This window comes from Xylocopa sonorina, chromosome 4 (genome assembly GCF_050948175.1).
Source record: "Xylocopa sonorina isolate GNS202 chromosome 4, iyXylSono1_principal, whole genome shotgun sequence".
NCBI classification, from domain to species: Eukaryota; Metazoa; Arthropoda; class Insecta; order Hymenoptera; family Apidae; genus Xylocopa; species Xylocopa sonorina.
In genome coordinates this window covers 3,061,595-3,087,078 of record NC_135196.1, presented here as the reverse complement: position 1 = coordinate 3,087,078, position 25,484 = coordinate 3,061,595, and the positions used below count along the sequence as shown (strand labels likewise).

Below are 25,484 nucleotides of genomic sequence, written 5' to 3'. Positions count from 1 at the left end.
AATATACAAAAATTTTGTATTGTTAATAAACTTTTTGTTACTTGTAAATTTGGCAGGAATTTTTGTGATATACGTAAACTCTGTTGAGCAACGAGAGTACGCATATTTATAAGATGAAAATTAATTAAAGAAAATATTGCATTTAATTATATTGATCTTAGTTATACTCCTATATTAAACACTGAAGATATTTTCATACGAGATTAGATATTCCACTGACACACAGATTATTCGGAGATATAAATAAAATTACAATTTAAGAACAAAAAACGGATTTCAGTATAGCTTTATTTTTATATTACATCTTAATCTATTGTATAGTGAACTTGTATTTATCCTATAGTCAACTATAATAAAACAGAACAAGAGCATAATAAATGGGCACACCTAATATATTTTCGTACTTAAGAACATTTTGCATATTTAATGGATTTAGTTTCAATTCGTAGAGGAGCTATAATTCATTAAAATATAGCAACCCTTTATGTTCAGAAATGTACATTACCTTACACTAATAATAAATTACAACTATTATTATTCAATAGTTCCGATTAATTATTACCGGATACAATAATTGATTACGGTTATTATTAAAGCCAAAAGTAAAGTGACATCTAGTCATTTATCTTTCGAGTTTAGGCAGAATATAATTTAAAAATGTAATAAACATGTAAGCATTATAATCTTAGAAAGGAAAGCAGTTACAATAATTATAAAAATTAATGTATAAAATAATATTTAAAGAATGGTGTAATTTTTATAATGCCTACGCATCGCGCAATCGTACGAGATGACTTAGATGTTTAATATGGTTTATTACAAAACTTATTTTTACCTGACGCCTTTTGCTTCTCCAAATACATTAGGTAAGCGGATATGGGCTGCCGCGAATTCCTAGCAAGCATTCTTTGTCTAAATGCACCTACTTGCGGAATCTTCTTTTTCTTTTTCATTTTTTGAAGATTAACGATTCTAAATTCGGTTGTACTTCCAGCACAACTTGGTACAGTAAAATCGTCTTCTACGTACATATTCTTCGGTTTTTTAGATTTTCGATCCAGGAATGTTGTGTCTTTCGTTTCTGGCGACAATCTCCTTTTCCGTGAGTTCTTTTGCGGCGATCTGAATGGAACATCCGACAAATTTCTAACAACATCATCCGGAAGTCGTGTAACGTTAGTCTTTTGTGCTTCCACTTCACTCTTCAATTCCAGTTTCTTAACCTTCATTTCTCTTTCCGTGTGCATTCTTTCTATATGATCCTTTCGTTTCTTCTTTTTCATTTCTTTATTAGCTTTAATGCTGTCAGCAGTGCGCTTTAAAATTTCCAACGCTTCATCTCTAGCTTTAGAAAATGCAACTGTTTCTGGCGCCTCGTCCGAATCTAATACCGCATCATAAGATTGTTGTGGTCTATATATTACTTCAGTACATTTTATATGTTCCGTTTTCGTGTCTTCTGAAGATAATTTTTGTTTTTTCTTCGACATCTTTTCGGTTGAAGCATTTTCATCCTGATCGAAACTATTTTTCAGTAATTTCTGTTTCTTCTGACGGACCTTTCTAAGTGAAGTGTTTTCATCCTGATCAGAATTATTTTTTGATAATTTCTGTATCTTCTTAGGAGCTATTTCAACCATCATATTTTCATCCTGATCGAAACTATTTTTCAGTAATTTCTGTTTCTTCCGAAGGACCATTCTAAATGAAGGGTCTTCATCCTCCTGGTCAAAATTATTTTGAGATAATTTTTGTTTCTTCTTAGGAACTTTTTTAACCAACATATTTTCATCTTGATCTGGATTATTTTTCAATGATTTTTGTTTTTTCTTGGAAATTTTTGTAGCTGAACCTTCTTCAATACTCTGCAAAGCATTATTTTCCCATAATACTTTCTTCTTTTTCTTAGGCAACTGTTCACGCAACGCTTCTTTATCTTCTTGTGAAGTATTATTGTTCGACAATAATTTTTGCTTTCTCTGTTTCTTTTTTGGCAATTGCTCATTTAAATTATTTTCATTTTGCAAGGTATCCAAAACTTTCTTCTGATTTTTTACTATTTTAGTCTCTTCATTATTACCCATCAAGTCTGAAACATTCTCAACTGTTTTCATCTTTTTCTTTCTTTTTTTTACTATATCGATATCACGGCTTTTTACTTTTAATTCTGCTAATTCTTTCATTTGCATATCAGCATTATCTGTCTTCTTTTTCTTCTTTTTTTTCTCTACCTTTATTGCTTCGTTATTATTATCAATATCACTAGTAGATACATTATCTTTGTTTTGTTCAACAGCTTCTGAATCCCTATTTCCTTGGGAATCGTTTTCAAATAACACAAGGTTAGTTGGTTCTGTCATTGCTAGTTGCTTTCGCTTCTTACGTTTTTTCGGACGATCATTCTCTAATATATTGTCTGCTACTTTAAGCAACTTCTTTTTCAATGAATCATTTGTATCCTGAGCCATTTCTACGTTTGGTTCATTAGCATTCTCATCTTGTTCAACTTGATCATTCTGTTCTTTATTATTATTGGCCTTTATTAATTTTTTCAATTTACTCCCTTTTAATACTGGTGCGCTTTCGTTCAGTTTTTCTTTTCTTAAGAACTTTGTCGTAGGAGTTTCAGTGGTTGAAACTAGTGTTGTTTTATTTAGTTCTTCAACTTTGGAAGACATTGGCCGTGAAAGATTGGTCTTTGTTTCTATGTTAACGAATTCAGATGGAAGACTTTTATGCATAAGACTTTCATTGCCATTAATTTTATTTAACTTTTTCAAATTAACTTTTTCCTTCATTACTATATTTTCAGTCTCTTTTGTATTAGAGAAGTCGTGCTTTTTAGTGGTTTTCATGTCATTTTTCTCTTGTTTGGTTAACCCAATTTTGGGTGTACTACATGTCATGGATTTATTAAATGCCTGCACTTTTTTACCAAAAATTAATTGGGACTCATTTAATGATTGTTCTATATCTTCAACTATAAACGAACTGGAGGTTCGTTTTTGCTTAGATTTCTTTGTTTGTAAAGATTTTGAAATGGAATCTTCATTTTGTTTTTCTTTCTTATTTTCTCCTAGCACTACTTCTTTTTCCACTTTTTTATCTTCCTCTTCTTGCATTTCATCTTCATCATCATTTTGATTTACTTCAGCATCCTCTTCCTTATCCAATTCTTCATTTTCTGTCTCTTCACTCTCGTCTACTTCGCTTTCACCTTCTTCCTCTTCGTCGTCGTCCACAACAAAATCAGCAAGATCTGATCCGTTGTCATCTGGATCTGATGATTCTGTCTCTGATGCTCTACATTCATCGCCTGGTACATCATCGTCGGAAAACTTACCTATGTCTTTGCCATGAAGATTATACTCCTTCTGAATATCAGAATCCATGGTTTTATCCGAATCATTATCATCGTCGCTGCTGCTCGCACCACCAAATAAAAAGTTAGGTAATGTAATAGACTGATTATCTACATTTTCGTCAGAGTCATTATCATCTATTACCATGTTTTTCTTATGTTCCTTAGATACTGCTTGTTCAGAGTTTGAATTATTTTTGTTTGTTTCAGATGTATTTGTGCGTCGTTTTAACGCTGCAACATCATCATCTACAGAATCTTTCTCTGACTGTTCTTCCTTTTCGCCGTCGGAACCATTTTTGCTTTCGCTGATGTCCAATCCAACATTACTTATAGCTGAAACATTTTTCTTCATTTCCTTCTTTTTAGCCTTCTCCATGTCTGATTTCTCGTCAACTGTTGACTCTTCCGTAATATTCACATCTACCCGTTGTGCCTTTACTTTTTTCTTTAACGATTTATTCAACGATTCATTTTTGTCATCTCCTTCGAAAGATACAAGTACATTTTCAGTTGACAATTCGGTGTTATTTGTTTCATTCTCCTCGCAATTAGATATGCTTAAAGATTTCCTTTTTCTTTCAATTTCGACATTGCTAGATTCTTTTAACTTATTATCTGCCTCTTGCGACGATTTATTAAGCGACTTTCGTTTTTTCGAGACATCTTCAGATAATTTACTTTTGTTAAGAGATACGTTTTCTTCTATTTTCAGAGACTTACGATGTGATTCAGAAACATCGAGTTTTAAAGCAGACTGTTTATTATTTGTTGTAGCAGATTTATTCACTTCCTTTACACTTATATCTTCTTCATTTTGCATCCCATCTTTCGTATCTTGCGTTACATCTGCCCCTTTTGTTATCTCTTCTTTATTTTTGCTACCTTTTTGTTCCATAACCTTTCGTTTATTAGATTTATTAGAAGATTTACTTTTGCTGACTTTTAATTTGCGTTCAACTATCGAGGCATCCATCAGTGTTTCTTCATCATTTTGCTCTTTCATAGAATCTTTCTGAGCTTTTAACAGGACTGTATCATCTGAATCATAATCGGAAGATTCTTTTTCTGGCCTTATATTTTCCGTATTTAACCACGCTTCTCTATCGACTAAAACCAGATCGCATTCACCTTCACTTTCATTTTCTAATCTTTCCGTTGACAAGGAATGTACAGAATTCTTATCACTAACGGCATATTTCTCTGTCCACTCAGTGACTGGAATATCTTGAAATAAGTTCACCGCACTTACGTCAGGATCATTATCATCTATCTCCATATTTTCTTGATGATCCTTAGATAATGTTTGATTAGAATCTGATTTATTTTTATTCGATTCAGATACATTTGTACATTGTTCTCTTAACGTTACAGAATCATCCTGCGCAGAAACTTTCTTTGATTTTTCTTCTTTTTCTGGTGCTTTCTCCTTAGACATGTTTTCCCTTCCTTCAACAAACTCAACGGAAGTCTCTGCAACAACGGAAGATTGACTGGTCTTAATCACATTACTTACATTATTTTTGTTCGTGTTAGTTAATACAGAATCCTTTGAGCTAATAGAAGCATCCAAGGATTTTGAAACAATATTCATGCTGAGAGACAAATTATTAGTCTCTTCCTTAGTTTCAGAACATTGTGTGTGCTCTGAAACCGTAGTATGTTCAGTAGTTGATTTTGCATCCATTGGTTCTGATTGTTCTACGTTATTTGAATGGGAAGGTGACTGCATTTCAACACAACTTGTTTCATTGCACCCATCTTCTGATGCATTTAACTTATCGCTTTCAATTTGCATTTTGCACTCTTCTTCGTTAGGTTCTTCATTTTTACTAATACTTTTTTCTGCATTCGGAACGTCACTTTTGGCACTCACATCTGTTTTATATTCTTTACTATCAATTTTCTCCAACTGTTCATTTAATTCATTATCTTGTGGAAAATCTGAGCAATCCAATATTTCGATACTACTATTACTTATACTTGAATTCGCAATCCCGATTATAGAAGGACTTTTACTCATTTCAATTGGCGTTGAATCCGCGCTTGTATTAAATATTCGGATCCGTTCTGAATCATCTTCTTCCTTATCCGAGAAATCTATACATTCGACTGTCGAACTGTTAACTGGATTAACGATGCTAGTACATTCCTTTTCAGAAACATTATCGTTCGATAATTCTGATAATTGTCTTGAACGACGTGGCATTCGTTTTGCTCCAATGCATGGAGATTTGGATCTTTCATCAGTGAGTTCATTTGCATTTATATTGCTTATGGGCAAAGATTTTGGACTTGACAGCAATGCGTTAGAAGTTGCATTCTCTGTATTTTTTAAATCACTAGTAACTTTCACTTTAATATTCTCTTTATCGCTATTATTTTCATGTTTATCCTTAAAATTATTTAAATCGTCATCTTTTAATTCCTTAGACGTGTCTTGCTTTTCACTTTGTGAACACATTTGAGATTCTTTGTCTACTAAAGGTTCTTTATGTTTTGTAACATCCGCAGACAATGTCTCGTCAGTTTTCACGTTATTTTCATCATCATTTGATATCACTTCATCATTAGTAAATCTACTTTTTTCTTTCGAACTGTTTGAAATGAGATCTTCAGGAGGCTTGTGGTGTAATTTTTTAGCTGTTGTAAATGCAAATGTACACATCAATTAGTTCTTAAATTAAGTTTAATAAGCTAAGTGTTATTAATAAAACACCTTATAAAGAAATGAAGAGACAATTCTTAAAATTCAATATTTGAAGTTACAGAAATAAAATTCAATTCCAAGAATTGTAACAAGTATGAAAAATTTTCCTTCCATAGAATATGTAGTACAAAACCAACAAAGAAACTTCTTATAAAGTCTTTTCTATTATAAAAGTTAGCTTTGTTATAACAAAATAAATTATTACGTGTAAAGGATTCCGAGTTGCTGAATTTCTTTCGATAATTAAAGGCTAAAAGTTTTATAATAAATTACAATTTGTTAGTAGTTAAATTAATAATATTGAATCAATGAATACTAAAGTAATAATTATATTATCACAATAAGTGAAACTTACTGGAATTGTCATCGTGATTATGATCAGCTTCATCTTTTTCTTCTACAATTGTATCACACAAACTATTACGACTTGCATTGCACGTATCTTTTGAAATTGACAGTGATTCATTTTTCTTGTTGATTGTTGACATGTGTTCTAAACCTGAAGTTCAACATAGCATCGTGTAGTTATATTTTTTAAATTTGAATTTCGCATTTTCAAAAAACAAAGAAAGGAAAGAAACATAAATGAAACATGAAAATATACCCAAGTCTTTAACTTCTGTAAGATCAGGTAACGTACGATCTAATGCCACCACTGCAATTTTCCTGAATTCCTCTTTCTCTTCTATAACAGTTGCTTCTGATGGAATCATTGAAATTCGTCTATTCGTCTTAGTCAATGTACTCGTTGATTCATTTCGAAGTTGTTCCATGTTCTTAGTTCCTGTGCTACTTTCAGGTTCCATTGAACTGGCTCTTGTATTACGAGTAGCTCTCGATGGCGGTGAATTGGCTTCTGAACCAGCTCTTGTGAGTCGTTTACTGAAAGCGAACAAAAATCAATATAAAATAAATTAAAACAGAAACACATGACAAATCGGTCGTCTTTTACATAAATTAACATCGTAACATCAACATAAATTAATTATTGTAGATACCTCCTTCGACTGTTACCCCCCTTAGACGTATCGTTAGAAGCGCCTTTAGTTTTCTTGGTTGGTGTGCCAAGATCTACATTCATCACTTCACTGATATCTAAGGATACAGAATTCATCCTAGAACGTAAGCTTCTGTGATTTTCATTCGACGCCGAGCTGTCCATAGCTGTAACTCGACGTGTTCTAAGCCTTGTTTGTGTATTACTAATATTACTCGAATCACTTAGAGACGAGTCAGGCGAAGAATCATTTTGTCTAACGTTCAATTTAATTCGTGAACTACGGCGTGGTGAATCAACCGATGTTGGCCCGACGAGGGTACGACCTTTGCGACCTGACAGTTTAAGGGAAAAGCATGAAAATTAGAATAATAGGAATAATGTTTTGCGAGATAACAATTATTTACTCGAACTAGTCAGTCGTCAAGTATGAGTGAAAAATTTGTATAGTTTTATGTTGTCGAAATGTTAGTACGACAGACAATGCCGGATCGACCGTTACATTCAACGACTGAGCGAACCGCGTGCGCGTACAAACTAAAAAATGAAGAATACAAACCGAGCTTCGTATCAAAATCTTCATCAGAATCTCTTATGGAGCGTGGCATTTTCGGTAATTCATAAACTAGGTAATAACAATGATTTATATAAAAAAAAAGTACAGCACTCGATAAACCGCTATGTATTAACACGTGTTGTCGTGAGAATTTAAACTAACGAACTGTACTGAACATTCGGCACGTTGCGCACAGAACATCCGCCGTACAAAATGTATTCAGCGACCTCAAGCGACAGTGTACAGCGATATTTCGTTTTTTTCGATAAGTCCGTTAAAGGTATGTATTTAAAAAGCATTTAAACATTACATATATGACATTAGTAATATAAAAAGGCTAATATTTATAATAAACTTTAAGGGCAGTGATAAAGGTTATAATTTTGTATCGAATCTACGTTATTTCATGGTTATTACGAAAAGTGCGGGAAATTATTAATCTATCAACTAATTGCAATCGTTTAAAGTACATGATTGATTGAATTTAACTTGAAAGTGGTAAAAATGCTCTAAATTTGTGTCAAAACTAGCCTAGTGTTATATAAAATCATGGAGAGTACTTCGAATTAAATATTTGTAAGTAATTTGTAAGTAGCAATATTTTGTTTATTTATTATATTGATATATATTTTTATAGATTGATACCAATGTATATGTTGGATCAAATTTTACATATTTTTTCATTCAATATAATTTATAATGCTTTTTTAGTAAATTATATTATAACATAAACAAGACGTATTAAATTTCTAATCATGACATTATCAAGCCCGGCTAGCTCAGTCGGTAGAGCATGAGACTCTTAATCTCAGGGTCGTGGGTTCGAGCCCCACGTTGGGCGATTCTTTTTTTTTTATTGAAATCATTTTTTATACTTTATGTTATTATACTTATATTCAATCTTTTTGTCTTTTTCTTTAACACATTAATATAGAAATCATCTTATTTTCCAAGTTTTACTGGAATCATTTACAAATATCGATATAACTCCATATATGCTGTTTTTAGTTGACAATATTGTAATATTTTTGTCTTAGATCAATATTTTATTATACCAGTTTTGTTTTGTTGTTACACAAGACTGTAATAATTTCAAACATACTTCAACATTTTCTCTTCAAAATTCCCATGATTTTTAAGGTATATTAAAAGTTTTTGAAATGTAAATTGTATTAGAAACTGTGTTTATATTTTCAACGATGTCATTTATTTAAGGTCAAACATTGACTAAATGTAAATCTCTTTTTTATTGCAGGGGGTCGAATATTGGCAACAACCAGAACAAACACCATGCCACACACGTGTTATCGTTTGTGCAACAAGAACAGCCTGCTATGGAAGCAAAAAAAGGAATTTTCAGTATCTCAGTTTCAGAACAATTCTTTGTTATAAAATCGTTAAAAGTTAAATAGTTGTTTGAATGTTATGATTGATGTTTAGGTGTCTTACAGCCCGTCTTACTCGTAAAAATTGATTTTCACACAATTAGATTCATCTGTAGTTAGCTTTAAAGTAAAAAGGCAGTATTTTGTGTATCATATTTTATTTGAACAGTACATGGTGCAATTTATATGATGTATAGTGCAATACTATGTAATACAGCATGGGTGGCAACCTTAGATATTTGTACAGAAATAGAGAACACGCTTTTGATTTACTTTGTTTGATTTCCGCGTTAGTTTAGACGCGTGCTCGGTAATATCTGGAACGCTGACTTAGAGCTAATTATTGCGTGAAAGTCGGACGTACTTGCAACAAACGCGAGGGGAACAAAAATGCTCGAGAGTCCCATGATTCACATGGTTTATCTTTTTTCAAGAATTTACACACGATAGCAGCGTTCAAATGCCTAGAAGTGAATCTACCCATAGTACAGAAAAATGGAACCACTTTACTCGAGGTCCTTTCGTCAAAGCAGAGCTACACGGTGCAGTTAGACGTTTAAAGAGTTAAAATTTTGCCTGATTACCAAGTATAGATTTTGTCGAAGTGAATATTTGATAAAAATATAAGAAAATACATTCTTTATATAAGTTACTGTCAAATGATACTAGTTTTGTATAACAGATTATCATAATTTTTTTTTTTTGACTATTTAGAATTGACATTAAATAAAGATATATACAATATATATGAAGAAAGAAGTGCAGTTATTGAGATACTGAAAAATGTACGTCTTTGAAGAATTCGAAGGTAAATAGAAGATATTATATCTAATAAAATAACAAACATATGCATGTGAATAAAAAATATACTAAAAATAATATATTAAATATACATATACATGTATATTTGATATTATAGCGGAAATAATTTTAATATATATAACAAATTAACGATTAAAAGATTTAATTTTATTATATATCAGTGTTATACATATATGCGACACATGGTGTTTAGTAGTTGAGTAGTATTTTTTTATGTGCATGTACATGAAATTAGACGACAGAATCTGTAAAATATAAAGAAACGAAGCACGGATTGTGACTATTTTTCACGTGTGTTCTGAAACGTAATCTTTAATGAATGAAAATTAATTAAGTAATATTCTAATTTGTTATATACGGAAAAATAATTTTTCGATCGACTTCATATTTAATTCAATTTGTGTCAAGTATATTAATTAACGAATTACTAGTATTATGTTGTGATTAAGGTAGTCATTATTTTTTAGCAATTTTTAATTAATACTTTTAATATGTCATAAGTAACAAGGAAATTTCTTACCTTGTTACCCTATTAAAAAAATGCAACTTTCAGTCTCAGAATTCAATAATAAACGATTATTTCTGAAATAAAAATGTTTAAAAGGGTAAGGGGAAAAAGGATGAAACAAGTTTCTACGCGAACAGAGAGTATTTTTAGTATTTTACATTAGTTTGTGTTCGTCCTATACAAATGATTTATTATTGGTATTTTGTATTTGCCATCACGAAATCTACGTGTCTGACTATACTGAATGTTTTACTACTGACGAAGCGCGAGTACTGCAAACTCCCTATCGCCAAATATAAATTGTCTCGTGTTACAAAACGTTAAGTTTTGAAACTGCAAGCTTGTGTTGCAAAATATTGAGATTCATGAATCGAAGCTCGTATTGTAACATATGTATACGTCTAGATATGAAATTACAAAATCACGTGACTGTGACATGATTGTAACGAGATTCTAAATTGCAAAGCGTCAATTTAATCTTCTGAGGGGTGAGATCCTCATAGAGAACACTCCGTGGCTGGTGCCGTTTTTTAATTCGATTTTTAAGCCCGAATATGGTCTCCTGGGAAAAATTTATAATTAAAAATCACATTCAATTACGAGCTTCTTATTCCACCATTGATTAACTCAATCGTTATTAACATACGATTATATATACGTGCATTAATTATTACCGTATATTTCCGCGAGATAAGAGAATGATATACAGTATTATTATTCAGACGATCACCGATCTAAACTGAATCAGACCGTTGATAGCTTGGGGTTCGCCTTATAAGACAGATATATATATATATATATTTCTAGTCTAGAATCTAATCTAATAGATGATGATATTTTTACGAAAAATATATATGTAGATAATTAAATAATAGTAGTATATATATTAACTATAAATCTCTAACGAAAATTTATACCTCACTCATCAGAAGGCCTATTAAATATTATACTACCATTATTTAATTATCTACATACATATTTTACGTAAAAATATCATCATCTATTAGATTAAAAACGCCTCTCAGGCTTTCATTAAAAAATAACAATGTTACGCGTTCCAGGTAGTATTAATACAACAGATAAAAGTAGCATTAAACCAGCTCGTCAGGCCACTTTTAAGCTTTCATTCAGAACAGTTCCGAGAGTACGCTCACGCCTCTGGCTTCTAAAATTTATTTAGAATGTCATTCAGAGTGTTATTTATTTAGAATGTATTAAGATCGAAGAATTAGGGGAGGCCCCCAAGTTCTGCTGACCTATTTCCGCCCTCCGCTTCGGTGCGGTCGCTGTCGACCCTGAATAACATCTAAACCCCGGGATCTTCTAACTTGACCTAATTTTGTGGAATCGTAGGTTCTACTGTCCTTGAATTGATACACATAGTAATCTTTTATCAGATCATTTTTCGTTTATATAGCAATATTTTGTGTATTACGCGTAAAATGCATTTTCAGAAGTGTTACTTAATAATAGAATTAACTACCGTGTTTAAACATTCTATTGGGGTATGTAGCTTAATATGTTTCAAGTTCATTAGTGATACAAGGTGTCTGTTTAAATTCTTCTTAATTGTGAGTTAATAGACTGACAAGAATTTTCAGATAAGTAATCATTTTTTTTAATTTCTACTGATTTAATGTTCGTTGTTACTTACTGATGTTAATGAATATTTAGTTCCGTTAGGAAATAGAATGACAGTTGTGGAATAGGCACGTACGTACGTAGGCTAGAAAGTCAAACAATCTCTCCCTTGAATGGCGATTAGGTATCACCATAGCGACACCGCACAAAAGGGGGATGTTTTCGACATCTTTCAGGTTGCACTCGACAGGATGTAACATTGCTTCAGATCAAACATACGTTATAGTTCATTTCCTTAACGTCTAAATGATTAAGAGCCAAGTGATTCGATAATTACAATGTTATTATTGCTCGTTTTTGGCTACAAATCTTGTTTATTTTATAAATTATTATCCGTTTGCGAAATGCTTAAAAATAGTACATATATTTATATATACATTTGTTAGAAGTATACAGTGTAAGTCTGCATTTACATATCTTTTAGCACTTTGAAAGTAATTATACACAAAGGCAGCTCTATTTTAAGAATAAAAAATAATATGCATTATGAAGTAGAAAGAAGAATTTTTCCTTCATTTTTGCAAGAAATAATTGTCACACGCGAAGACTCGAGGAACGCAATTATCACATACCTTTCAATATAGCACAAAGTAGTTATTGATACTTTCTCGACACGATAAGCGTTTCACGTACCATTGACAAAGGTGCATTGACTCTAATCGTAGGTGCACTAGCGCAAGGTTGAAGGCCTTGCAGCTCGAGGAGTCGATTCAACGCAAATTTCTGGCCCATTTTTGGCGGGACAATCGACATATTCCTCGACGAAGATCAATCTAATCGTCGACCCGTCGATTGCTCAATGGAATTTGAAACAGCTTGCCGTTTGCCTACCAAACTTCTCGCTCGTCCGTTGCGTTGTTTGAAAAGTATTAGGCAGGTCAGTCAGAAAGCAACACTTGGAATTCTATTTCTACGAGCTCGACATCTTCTACGTAAAGTACGAAGTCACTGGCACTTATCTAGGTCATTGACACCTCGAAAAAAGAATCAAAGAATTCGTTGTGCTTCTTTTGATTCTGTTCGTTAATTATAATATTTCTCAGTAATTTTAAATCAACTTCTGTGGGCTTTAAAATATTACTGTACAGAATATCTCTATTGGATTTACTGTTCGATTGATAATATGGTTTTTAAAAAAGTTTCATCTATAAAAAGTGGCAAATGTGTTTCTAATTGATATTGGAAAATATTTTTTCCTTGCTCGCGACAAGACTTTTTAGAGGGCTCTTTTTATAGTTCCTGTGTGCAGTCGAAATTAGATGGTTTATCTTTTTTACATTTCGCGCTTTAAAATGTTGAGCTGTTTTTAATTAAATCCTTGTGCAATCAGCGGTGTTAACTTACATGTGTTTTATTCTCTACATCTTTTATAAAAGGGATTATTAGGGCTTCTTAATTTCGTTTCATGAAATATTAAATTACCATACAAAACTTTTCAGAGTAAACAAAAGAACATTAATAAATTGATTTAGAATATTTCGTTCCATATCAATTTAAATAAGGGATTAAATTTTTGGATATTTCTGCATATGTGAAAAATTAAATATAGGAAAGACTACAGAACGTGTATAATGTGCAAAAGTATACGAAACAAATTACATGTTACAATGAAAAATAAAATGAATGAAATATGAAAAATAAAAGCACAGTTTCGTTTAGTATTATCTATAAAATTATGAATGTCATAATATATGAAATCTGAATAGGGAAAAAGGAAATACGAAGAGAATCGAAAAGGTAATGAAAGAACAAGGAAGAAAAAAATTTAGAAAAATGGTACCAGATGTATATAATATATTTGCAGTCTGTATAACGAAAAGGGGGACAAAAAAATAAAAAATGTTGTGTTAAAATATTAAAGATATTAAAAGAAGCAAAAAGAAGGAAACATAAAGAAAAGAACAAACATTAAATAAGTAAAACGGAAGTCGACGTGAAAAGTCCGGAAAAGGAAGACTACACGTTCATCCCCTCTCACTGGCATGAATTTACTTCCTCAGTGTTGTACATGGATTAGCTATCCAAGATCCTCTCAGCTTCCAAAGTTTAGCAGACGGTAAAACGTAAAATTGTTTATCGGACTATAGGAAAAAGGGCAGAGGTGGCCGGCGTCTGCGCGTCGCGACGCATGCTATGTATAGCCAATGATACGTCTGGTAGCCGGGCATCGGTTCCTTCGTGCGAATTATATGTTCATTGTAGGCCCGGTCATCGGCGAAGACGCGCACGGTGTTATGTTTACATCCCGAGAGGGAATTTTGCGAGTCGATACGATATTTTTCCGGGCTGATCGGTCGGAAGTGCACGGTCCACGCTACCACCCTTCTTCTTCCTCGCCTCGGTTCGATGCTCGCCGCGTGCGAAATTCCTAAAGTTCGCGAAAGTGTTCCGAGTTCTTTCGCGAATTAAAGTCCAAGCGAAAGCCACGAAAGAAAAGGGATATTTTCGGGTTGACACCGGTGCAAAGGGAGAAACGGGCGAGTAAATGTGAATCTTGAACGCGATATCGCGCAAGAATAGTCGGAGGTGCAAGTTCGCCATCAGTTCGTCCGCATCGTTCTCCTCATTGGAATTTGCGCTGATAGAGGCTTGTGCGGAGGATCGCAGTTGCTGTTTGTACAAGAAGGTAACTAGCTGTGAAAATCCTTTTGTTCGCATTCGCATCGGGTTATTCATCGCAAACTTTTCATATGCATCGGGACGTTTCAGCGATTTAAAGATATTTTAACGTATGTGTATTAAAACTGTAATAATTATTTTTGTAATTAGTATGTTTTATTGAAATTTTCGTGCGCATATGTACCGCAAAAATGTGTACACATCGACATATAGTTTGTGTTCATAAGCAATAGCCTGAAGAATGTTTATAATTTATAATTATTTATGTGTTGAATTAATTCCTTTGAAGTCTTTGAAAACGGTATCCTCGACTCAATTTTGTTCTCGTTTCATCGCGAGACTTTTCAGTCTCGAGAGAAATGTAAAAAAGTTGCGATTGTTATCTACAATTATACAAATTAGTTGAAATGTTTGAAATCTAAGAAGATTGTAAAGAAATAATAGTACAGTGTGGTACCATCGAATCAGGAAATAAAAAAAATGTTTAAATAATTTAACAAACGATCTCGATGCATGCACAATCAGAGTTATTTTATTTTGGGAATTAAAGTTCTGTTGTACATGATAACAATATTGCAATAGCGATTTAGGGAATTTCGTCGCAATCACCTGTATGATTTCTACGAAATTCGATTCATACGTTTTATTTACACCTTTCGATAAGAAATTTATGAGAAAACAAATTATCTGATGGTTTCGTGCAAACACGTGCAATCGTTTGAAATTTTCTGGTGTCTCGTGCAATGATTCTAGAGTGCAATATTAGTCATCGAATTTAGGAGTACCCCTCTTAAGTGCCCTTTCGAGCAACACGTGACCGGTAGATAACTTCCGATAAGTTTGTATATTGGATTTACTTTAGACAACGACTTTTACGAATCTTGTTGCAGTGCATGCACGCAGGAGCTGGTCTCCGTGATAAAAATCTTAAGCAATGATTTGTAAAATTACTGTGATTATTATTTTACATTAATTCTTTAATAGATTCATATGTTCAATAAAGGCTCAAAGTAATTTAATAAATAGTATATTAAAAATAGTAAAATAGTAATTTAATTAATATGAACACAGTAAATTAATTAATTGAATAAATAGTTACTTCTGCTTTGTAAAGTGTCATTTACGTCGTTTAGAAATTACAATTCATCTCAAGATTTCTAATTAAATTGTTAATTTTGCAAGAATCTTCGCGTGTAAATTTTTATTCTCATAAGATATTTCGTACATAAGTATGATTTGAAATTGTGACCCCAATTTTCCACAAATACTTCTATCAAAAATATACAAAACAGCTTTTGGTAATATTAACAAATGTTCTTAAGTAATCTAGCCACTTCTTCAAAATATTAACTTTAGTCAAACTAAATTTATTATAAAAGAGCGTGCATTTTGCAACCTTATTAAGAATTTATTGCAGCAATTTGTTAACAACTCTTTCCTAATTAAATAAAAAAAAGTTTTAGGAAGTAAATACGTAATATTTCTAAATATGTATTTTTCGAGCCATAAAGCTTGAAACTTGTTTGACCAAACATTGACTCATTTTTAGTCACTTGAAAAAAAAAATAAACAAATCAGATCGTTCCAAGAAATATCGAGCCCAAAAAAATCTGAGTACATATCGAATTTTTACTTTACACGAAGTAAAATCAGGACCAAAATAAAAGTAATTAACGGGAGAATAAACACTTGATTTCCGCAGAATTATCTCCATCTTATTACTGTTTAATCGCGGAAGCTCCTATTGTGTAATCATTGATAATTATTCTTTCATCCGCATTAATCGCGTCCACGATGTTTTCTTTTCGGGTAGACGTCATGTCTAGAGATTACCACGGTAAATTACCACGCTTCTTCTTAGGGTTATACTGTCGTTAAACATCCTCTTTGTAAGGCGGTTTGTGGTTGTAAATTTCATTGTTACACGCACAAATATCAGACAGAGGTAATTAACAATATTGCACTAAATGAAAACGTTATTAAAGAACTATAGCATTTTTTGTAACATAATTTTGTACGAACAGAATTAAAATAATTATTTTTGTAAAATGTTCGCGTTGTTTCAAGTAGCAATTGGAATGAATATTTTAATATAACAAAAAATAAGAATTATATTTATTATATACATGACTTTAATATACTGTTGGCTCCAAATACTTTCTGAGAAATTGTTTTATGAGTGTGATCACCGATTCATGAAATCGATGTGGTAGATGAAATAAGATATAACGTATGCGAATACCTAGAATCACGGGAATAATCGATACATGTTTTGAAATACCGAAGAAATTGTTTGGGAACACCGTCGATTGTTGTGTTTAAACTTCCATTCATCGAATAAATTGTTGCATAAAAGTGTGACATTCCTTGCGCGATGAAAATCGTGAAAAACTTGAATCTCTTCTTGAATAGTTAAGATTTAATGTGAAAACATTCGATTTTGCAATAAAATATTGTTTTAACGTTTGCAATTCTGGCTACCATAGATACTTTTCAAAGATAATTTTTATCTTATGCATTCACATATTTTGCATTAACGTTAAACATGAAAATTTGTACGCGATAATCCACAAATTATGGAGAAGGAAACAAATCATCGTGTATTTAATTAAGATAGTAATATAATTACGATGTGCAATTTTCCGAACTCTGTCTGATCATTATAAGTATATTACTACTTAAAGTAGTCACTTGAGAGAGAAAAGACATTCAAGAGAATAAATACTTATCAAACTGTACTATTTAAAACTTTGTAAACAATCAACTTAATTTAAAAAGCAGTACCTAAAAAATACAATTCATGAGATGCGTATTTACAAGTGACAAAATATAGATTGTTAAAATGAAATTCTATTAATTCAATATTTATTTTCAAACGATTTATAATAAAATTCTTTAGGTGCATGTTACGTACTTGGTATAAAAAATTTTACAATAAATATTGCTAGAATCAAAATAGAAAATGACAGCTGATTAGATTAGTTTGTGCGAGAAGTGATGATCAGCTTTGTTGTCATCGTGAACACATATGTATATTCAAGAAAATGTATTTCCACTTGCCAATCAAGGAGGATTGGTCGAATATTTGAAAAAAGATGAGGGTAGGCGCCGAAAACGATAAAATCGTTACTGTTCCGTATCAGCTGCGGATTTTGCGCACCAAAGCGTGCACCCTCTTTTCCTCCTCCAGCTGAGGGTGAGGGATTGGCGGCGAATGTAGACCTCGATGGCATACTGTGCACCCACAGAGTATTGATCACGCGATAGTAGCGACGGCGACCTTTAAAGGGGTTATTTTACAGATTCCAAATGAAAATTGAATTCTATTCCGAAAATTGGACGATTATTTCTTGCAATAATTGAATTTGCTTTAAGAATCCAAGAATGAGTCAAAATTTCAGTTTTGTCATTTTAACAAGCGCTTTACAATTTTCTTTTCAGTAACTTTTTTATTTTTCCACCTTTCACAATAATCAGTCTTATCACTTCGGTCCTTTATTAATAAACATTTGGGACTAAATAATTACTTATAATTTTCATTTATAATTTTATAATCATTTATTATTTATAATTTGGAGTTATTGATGAAAATGATATTTTCTTTAGATGCATCAGATATAATTATTTGAAATAAATATTTTAAAATACATATTACATGTAGATGCAAAATTAGATAGTTATAAATACTATTTATTTCATCTATCACTGGGTGTCACATTATAAATAACTTCCATCTAATAAGTTAATGTACAATAGTTAAATACGTATGTATTTTCATTATTAAATATTACTTAATACTTCATAATAAAATAAGTGTTGCGACAATTGTCAGGCTAGCATCGAAATTACATAAATGATACCATAATACTTAACTTGATTTGAGGAAACATCAAACACGTCTGCCTACAATTCGCTTCCGCGAAAACCTAAACGGACTCTTAAAGGTGGCGAAAAGTTTAAAAATTGGAATACCAATCTTCCCGTTGCGCACGAATTTCATCGATCGACACTTTCCTGGGAGGTGAACCGACACGCTCGGCTTGGCGCGTGTGCGATTCGACAGGTGTCGCGGGAATAATGAAAATGATCGCGCGCACCGTCCTCAAGTAACGAGCGTGGAATTACTAGGCGGTTGTTGCACGTGAAAACGCGAAACGCACGATTGTCTGGGAGAATGGCTCGAACGGTAAGCGGACGTGCGGGTTTACAAACAGGAACTTATTTTTCCACCGCATAGCAGATCGTTTTGTCTTATGACTCAGATTGCGACAATGTTAGAGCACGTATCGGCCAACTACGTGCGCGCCACGATGTTTCAGATCGTATCGAATCTGCTTGGTTAAATGCGATTACATCGTTCGCCGTTAAACGCATTTGCATTAATGACTTTAGTTCACGTGTCAGGCTTCCTCTTTTCTTTTCTTTTTCTACTTTCAGGAAACTTATCGGAGAGCTGTGGCTCTTTTTTACGGATTTCAAGCGAACATTTTGTAACATCTTCGTTACGCGTTGTACGAGAAAAATAAGATTAGTTGAACCTTAAACGACATTAGCAGAGTGCAGGGTAGATCATGCGTGTCTTTAAGTTGGATTAAATGCTCGTGTTTTAAAAAAGGAGCATGCTGGCAGAAGTTCATTTGAATTCTTTCGTTTTGGTTTTCTAAATTAATTTTTAAAGGTCATAGAGATTCGCTGAATGTGTTTAATTATTCTTTTCGTTATTCTTTTGTAAAGAAATAGTTGTAGTGCAAAGAATTTTTTGAGTATCGCGTTCAAATCCACGAAAGTGTAAGGTTTTTTGTAAGTAACAAGGTATTCTATATTTGTCGAGGTCATTAGGAATCGACTGGCTTTTTTACTATTTCTCTGAGTGCAGTAATTCGTATTACGTTTTTATTTGGGACTGTACACCATGCATAAGTAATGGGAGCACACCAGTGATCAAATATACAGCTAATTACAGCTGTCGAGTGACACCTTGCAAATGTTTGAACAGCGATATTTATTAGTTTCGCGTAGGAATATAAGCAATTGCTGCTTCTGATCTCATCGGGTTATCTATGTTGTAGATAGTGCAGTCTTAAGATGGTGGAACTTTCTCATGCAGTACTTAGTAGCCTTTATTGTTTACCATATTCATTATTTACCACATTTTGTCTTAAAAAAAGCAAATATATACTGTAACTTTTAATATAAATTTAACTGAAATATTGTATCAACTTTTGCCTCTTATAAATGACGATACACTTTTCTTTTTTATTTTTAAATAACGATATTACTGTAAATTATTACAGTAATAAGTATTATATTTACATTTTCCATTATATGCACGTGTACATGTGTAGTAAAAAATATGAACTTTTAATAACAAGCTCTCAACTTTAGGTTGACGATGACTCACTGAATCGTATTCATCTAGACACCAACAGAAACAGTACACCTTTTTGTTAGCTTTAAGCTATCTGTTTTCTTGTAAATAATAGTTTCAACGCATGTTTCTATCAGAAAAAGAAGTTATGGTTTAAGATCTTTTACGACTGGAGCCATAAAGCACCCTCGTCATCCTCAGCGTCACCCCTTTAAAGATCTCTATGTCTTTTGTATTAATTTAGGTTACTGATGAAGAAAAGATTTCGCTTCGATAAAATTTAGAAAGGAAACGGAATCTATTAATGAACTTATGGACCAACACAATTTTAATACTTTTTTCTTCAATAGCAAACAAGTGCAAAAGAACTGTTTACAGGAATCTACCCTCTAAATGAGGGTGAATACAAAATGTCTGTAATACTTTTATTTTAACAAAAAGAAATTGATTTCTGTCTTTTAACACGTTCACATTGATTTCAGAGTTAATATATGTTACATCTAATGACTCAAAGTATACATATATCAAACGTGTAAAACTAATCACTTAATTCGTTTATCTTATTCTCTATCTCTGTTATGAATATATCTTATTCTTACTAACGTATTCTACAACCTGAGTTTATTTTTGCCCAACTGAAGGTGTTTTAGATGAAATTATAGACTTTCAGAAAATCAGAAATTCTATATTATCGAAATCTTTGCTGCAACCTGCAATAGTTTTTAAAATTTTGTGAAATAAAAGTAAAAATTGGTATAGAAATTGAGAAGAAACATTTATTAGGTTACAAATGGAGAGTATATTATATTCTTGACGATTCAAGAGATACTTGATACATAGCTACGAATAAACATAAATAAAGAATACTTTTACTTCAAGACATAAACATTTATAAGCACAGTGATGTTTTTTACATCTGAATTTATAATACACATGATATCCCAATATTCGTCAGTACTTATAATAACGTTTGAAGAGTAGTTTTGGGGTGACTCGAAGCATATTTCTCTTTGCAACAACGTTCGTTATAATTCTCATCTTAAAACTGTACATAACAAAAATGATTATCCAATTATCAACAAGTTACTCATCTAGTTCATCTTAATTGAAGCCCTCCGTAGTTAGTCATGAGTTCTAATTGGAAAACTTTCCTCCGCAATTATGTCGATACACTAATACATTTCCGCGAATATCAAATATTCATCAAACTTCCCTCTCCAATTTTCTCTTTCGACAATGCCCACTTTGCGTGTGAATAAGAGCTTCCCTTCGAATCCGGGTTTCTTCCATTTTCCGTCTCTCTTCGCCGTTGTCTAATCACCTCGCCCCTCCACCACTCGTCGTCTCTCTCGTTTCTATTACATGTCTTACGTGTCGCGAGGTCTTCCGGTATACCAGTCGGCGTGTATCGTCTTTCGATGATCGAACGAGAGGAAAAATGCCGATCAGCCAGAGAGGTTTCTTCCATTCCTCGCCTCGATCAACGGGACGTCAGACGCGCGTCGACGACACGTCAGACGCTCGTCGATCCTGCATGTCCCTCCGTGTACAAATGATTAATCACGTGATTCCTTGTAGACAGGATGCTGGCGGTCGGTTTTGAAACCACAAAAGCGCATCGACTTACCGCCGGTTCGTTCATTCTTTAACAGTGGTTTCGCGCGACACGTGTTTCGGTACAGACTCTCAGTGTCCTCTCTGTCGTCCTACGGATCGTTCGGTTTCCGGTAACGATTAACATCGAGAACCGTTTTGTGCCTTCTCGCGGGAACGCGCTCAATGGATCTTGATCGGTTTGCTTTTGCAACCCCTCAGCTGTGAGGCAAAGTACTCGGATAAATCGTGACGCGTTATTATCGAATGTAGATCTTGCGAATGATTTCTTTTGCGCAGATAATAATGATTTAACGATGTTTACTTAAGTTGGTTCAGTTTTTCTGTGTCGAACAAATGTTATTCATAAATAGATAATTTATTGTATTTGAGAGAATTTTATTTGTTGATAAACTTGTTAATGAAATTTAAGCAAAAATTTCGTTCAGTCAAATTAATGAGCGCAAAAGTTTAAAACATTTAATAAAAAGTTTATCAGAGAAACTTGCGATTAAGTCAAGTTAAATATTAAAGAGAATTTTATTCTGGTAAAAGGCAAGGAAAAGTAATTAAATTTTGCCACAGCTGAAGGGTTGGTTTGAGAGTACGTTCGAAGAGTTGAAAAGACGACTCCCAAAGTGTTTCTTAATTGCGATAAAACGGAGCCACGAGTTCTGAATTGTTAATGATATCCGAACTATTTTGCCACGAATTGATGACATCGCAACTTCTCGATTATTTCGTTTGCTGCGCGTTGTGGGCCATCACCAAATGGATAGTCTCGATCTTGGGCACGTTCTACAGGAATCACGCGAATAGAATCAACGCTGGTTTTATAAACATGCGATTGTTCGATTTTGGAAGTAAACGGGAGGAGAAGAAAACTGAAATGCGAGGTAGGATATTAAAAGTAATTAAAATTGAAGAAAAATTAGTTTAAAACACGTTAAGTTGGGGAAAGTTAGACATAATTTGATGTCACGCACTAAATTGCAATGTTTTATATTTTCTCACAGTGTACTTTATGTTTTCAAATAAATTTCCATTCAATTTACCTCTGTTAGAAATGGGTTTTATAAATAATCAACAGCGATTCATTTTTCTATAATGGTTCGTTATTTCTACGCACTGGAAGTGACCCTTCCCCTGCACTCTCTGTAGAGAACTGAACTAAAGTTAAGCGCAAGACTCTATCGCCTTTTATATAAACAAACTTTAGAAATATATACTTGTATAGAAATGCCTTTTCACTCGAGGACAAGAGATTAATTTTTGTATTTGGTTTCCAGCAAAAACAAACAACTTCGTAAAATAAATCGCAATTAAAATTTACTAAATTGCAATAAAAGTAACGAGATATTTTCAAATTAATATTAATATTACATTTCTTCTAAATTATAATTGTTACAATTTTCATTCAATTTACGTTATAATTAAAAACAAGTAGATAACACATGTATACATAAGTATTTGTTAAAATTCTCAAAAATTAATGCTAATTATATTATTCACCGATAACATTATACCACTAAAGATTTCTCCTTATTAATTTCTTAGCGTAGAAAATGCAAATGTAAATTCAATCGACTTTATTTATTAAAACTTTTCGTACAAGCCCCTGCCAAGCAAATTTCTTTAATTCATAATTAATATTAACGTAACAAATATTAATACAATAATAATGTCCTTTTGTGGTCTTCTGAAAACATTAGCGCAATGCTAGGAAAATTGTGTGTACGATAGTGTAACATACAAAATAGCTCCGTTCTTTCATGAAAATCTAATTATACAGTCAAGTTTAACAAGGACACAGAAATGGCGGTCCTCGGCAAACAAAAAAGACATTGTTCCATCCGAGCATCCTGGTTCGTTTAATTTGACATTGAGGACCTTGGAAAAAGGCTGGGCCCCTTCAAGGTCCCACCGATACGTTGCAATTCTATTAACATGTAATTTTCGCACATTCTACCATTGTCAGCCGCGTCTGGCGATTGAATTCGCACATTTCCACGATGCTGCTTCCAGTTTGTAGCTATTATTCCCATATTCGCTGTTGTAGTCCGCACTTATATACACAATTGCAACATTCTTCTTGTTATAGCGTGACGAAGTTTTCGTTCAATTGAATGGTACAGCTTCTTTCTTTCGTGAATCTTTAGTTTACGTGATAGCTTATATTTAGCTACTCCGAATGATTACTTCGAATTTCCTTTTCTTAACACGCAGAGCTAATATTTACTTTGTATTTAATGTGTAAATGCGGCGTTTTAATGTGTAAAAGCGTTCTGCATACACACTAGGCGTTGATTACAGTCCCAAGGTTCTGCGTCGGGTGCTCGCACGCTCCTATTTCGATTCGCCGTTTTTCCATTCTACCCTTTTCTTCTTTTCTTTCACACATTCACACAGTCGGACCTACTAGAGCGCGACGAATGAGCACGAACAAAAAGGGGATTCCAAAAGTGTCGATCGTATATGCCATAATCTATTGTCAAGTTCCATATTTTCTTTTGCGTATTGATACGCTCAAACGTCTGGAACTAATAAATAGCTTGGGATTTCCACTATTTCGCGCCATTTTTAAGGAGACTACATCCTCAGAGTTAAATAGTCGTCGTTTCTTTTTGTTTACGTCTTACCAATTGCCAGTTCGAATTAAAGGACACGACATATAATCATTTTATATCGCTCTCTTTCAAAAAAATTTGAACAAAAGATAATTAATCGAAACATATGATGTGGAGGATGATGGCTCGATAGAAAATTCAATTCGATTATTCGAATAGTTGTGGAAATTGATGGTATCAAATCTTGATCTCAAGCGGTAGAAGCAAACGGAGATAAATAAATGTGAGATTTATTTGTTTAATTATCAATTTTTGCAGCTTGAAGGTTCTTACGTAGATTGTGGATGGTTTTTAAGCACCAGAGAGGGTGAATATGCGGGCGACGGTAAATTAAATCAGAGCCTTTCGTTTCAATTGCTTCAGTTGAGAAATTAAGATCATTCTTCGTGTTCGAAAAATGAATTCCCACGTTCTATTTGATTTTTTTCTTTCTAAAATTGATGTACGATGACGATTAATTTTTCATATGTCCTAGAATATATGTTTAGATTTACTTGGAAAAGCATATGTTGGTGTAATAAAAATATTTACCAAAATGTAATAAAATATTTTATTGTATAAAAAAAATATAGGACTACTACTATTTTTAGAATACAAGTAAAATATTCGGTCGCTACTGTTTTTATATTATCTTTCGTTTCTTCCATAAACGTCGATTATTGTTAGAACGAAAAGATGTCTTTTTTTTAAAAATGCGAAAATAACGCATTAATTTTCAATAACAGGTAGAAAATTGTCAAGCACGGTTGCATCACAGGTAAATTGCACTCAGATCCTCATTCCTTTCCTCATTACGTTAAATTTGAATGCAGGATATAGAAGATACATTTGTTCTACAATATGACGTTACATAAGTAAATAGACTATTATTCTAACTACCGTATTTATCGTTCGTTCCTGTAAATTTACTTCGCAAACTCGTAAATACACGCCACAATTATGGTAACGTGAACTAAATATTCGGTTATCATTATTCTTTCGTTCGTGTTTCCCGTCTGGTGTTAAAAATACACCAATAGAATCTTTGTTAATAATATGTCGGAAAATATGACTGTAAACACGAATTTTTGTGAACAAGAATAAATATCATAAATAAACGCGCAGACAGAAAGAGGAAGTCGAAATAAAATGATCAAAAAATAGCTAATCTTCAATTTATGATAACAATTTTATAAATTTATTGTAGTACGTTTATATAAAAAAAATAGTACTGCATATTATTTCACACATTTTTCAACTCTTCATATAGTCTTTGGCACGAATAAATACTCTTTATTTATTCAAGTTTTCCTTAAAA

General features: G+C 32.7%; 3 protein-coding genes and 1 non-coding gene across 9 annotated transcripts in view; 2 read left to right on the top strand and 2 right to left on the bottom strand.

Moving 5' to 3' along the window:
* Positions 1-25,484, bottom strand: part of Lamtor2 (Late endosomal/lysosomal adaptor, MAPK and MTOR activator 2) — a 110,782-nt gene that overhangs the window by 68,920 nt on the left and 16,378 nt on the right. The window lies entirely within an intron of this gene.
* LOC143423300 (uncharacterized) lies at positions 256-7,827 on the bottom strand. 5 transcript variants are annotated; one of them, XM_076894527.1, is made up of 6 exons: positions 7,628-7,827; positions 7,070-7,403; positions 6,676-6,953; positions 6,427-6,570; positions 4,734-6,004; positions 256-4,655 (listed from the first exon to the last, which is right to left on the bottom strand). In XM_076894527.1, exons 1-6 carry the CDS (start codon positions 7,674-7,676, stop codon positions 804-806), a joined length of 5,928 nt encoding a protein of 1,975 aa, XP_076750642.1. In that variant the 5' UTR covers positions 7,677-7,827; the 3' UTR covers positions 256-803. The 5 variants fall into 5 exon arrangements, with proteins under 5 accessions (XP_076750642.1, XP_076750640.1, XP_076750644.1 ...); XM_076894525.1 differs by having other exon boundaries at positions 256-6,004; XM_076894529.1 differs by having other exon boundaries at positions 256-4,834.
* Trnak-cuu (transfer RNA lysine (anticodon CUU)) lies at positions 8,393-8,465 on the top strand. The gene has a single exon. It is a non-coding gene; the product is annotated as a tRNA-Lys (tRNA).
* The window catches only part of Axed (BTB/POZ domain-containing protein axundead), a 155,735-nt gene continuing 152,459 nt past the window's right edge, over positions 22,209-25,484 (top strand). For both annotated transcript variants that reach the window (XR_013101812.1, XM_076894560.1), the window contains exon 1: positions 22,209-22,456. Coding sequence is in view for 1 of the 2 variants with exons in the window: in XM_076894560.1 (XP_076750675.1) it covers positions 22,246-22,456 (211 nt within the window). In the remaining variant the exon portion in view is untranslated. The remainder of the gene's footprint in view (positions 22,457-25,484) is intronic.

Excerpts from the sequence above, each read along its gene's own strand:
- LOC143423300 (XM_076894525.1), bottom strand. The coding sequence starts at position 7,676 with ATGCCACGCTCCATAAGAGATTCTGATGAAGATTTTGATACGAAGCTC. Across the intron at positions 6,954-7,069 it reads GGGGGTAACAGTCGAAGGAG|TAAACGACTCACAAGAGCTG; the intron begins GTATCTACAATA and ends GTTCGCTTTCAG. Across the intron at positions 6,571-6,675 it reads TACAGAAGTTAAAGACTTGG|GTTTAGAACACATGTCAACA; the intron begins GTATATTTTCAT and ends GTTGAACTTCAG.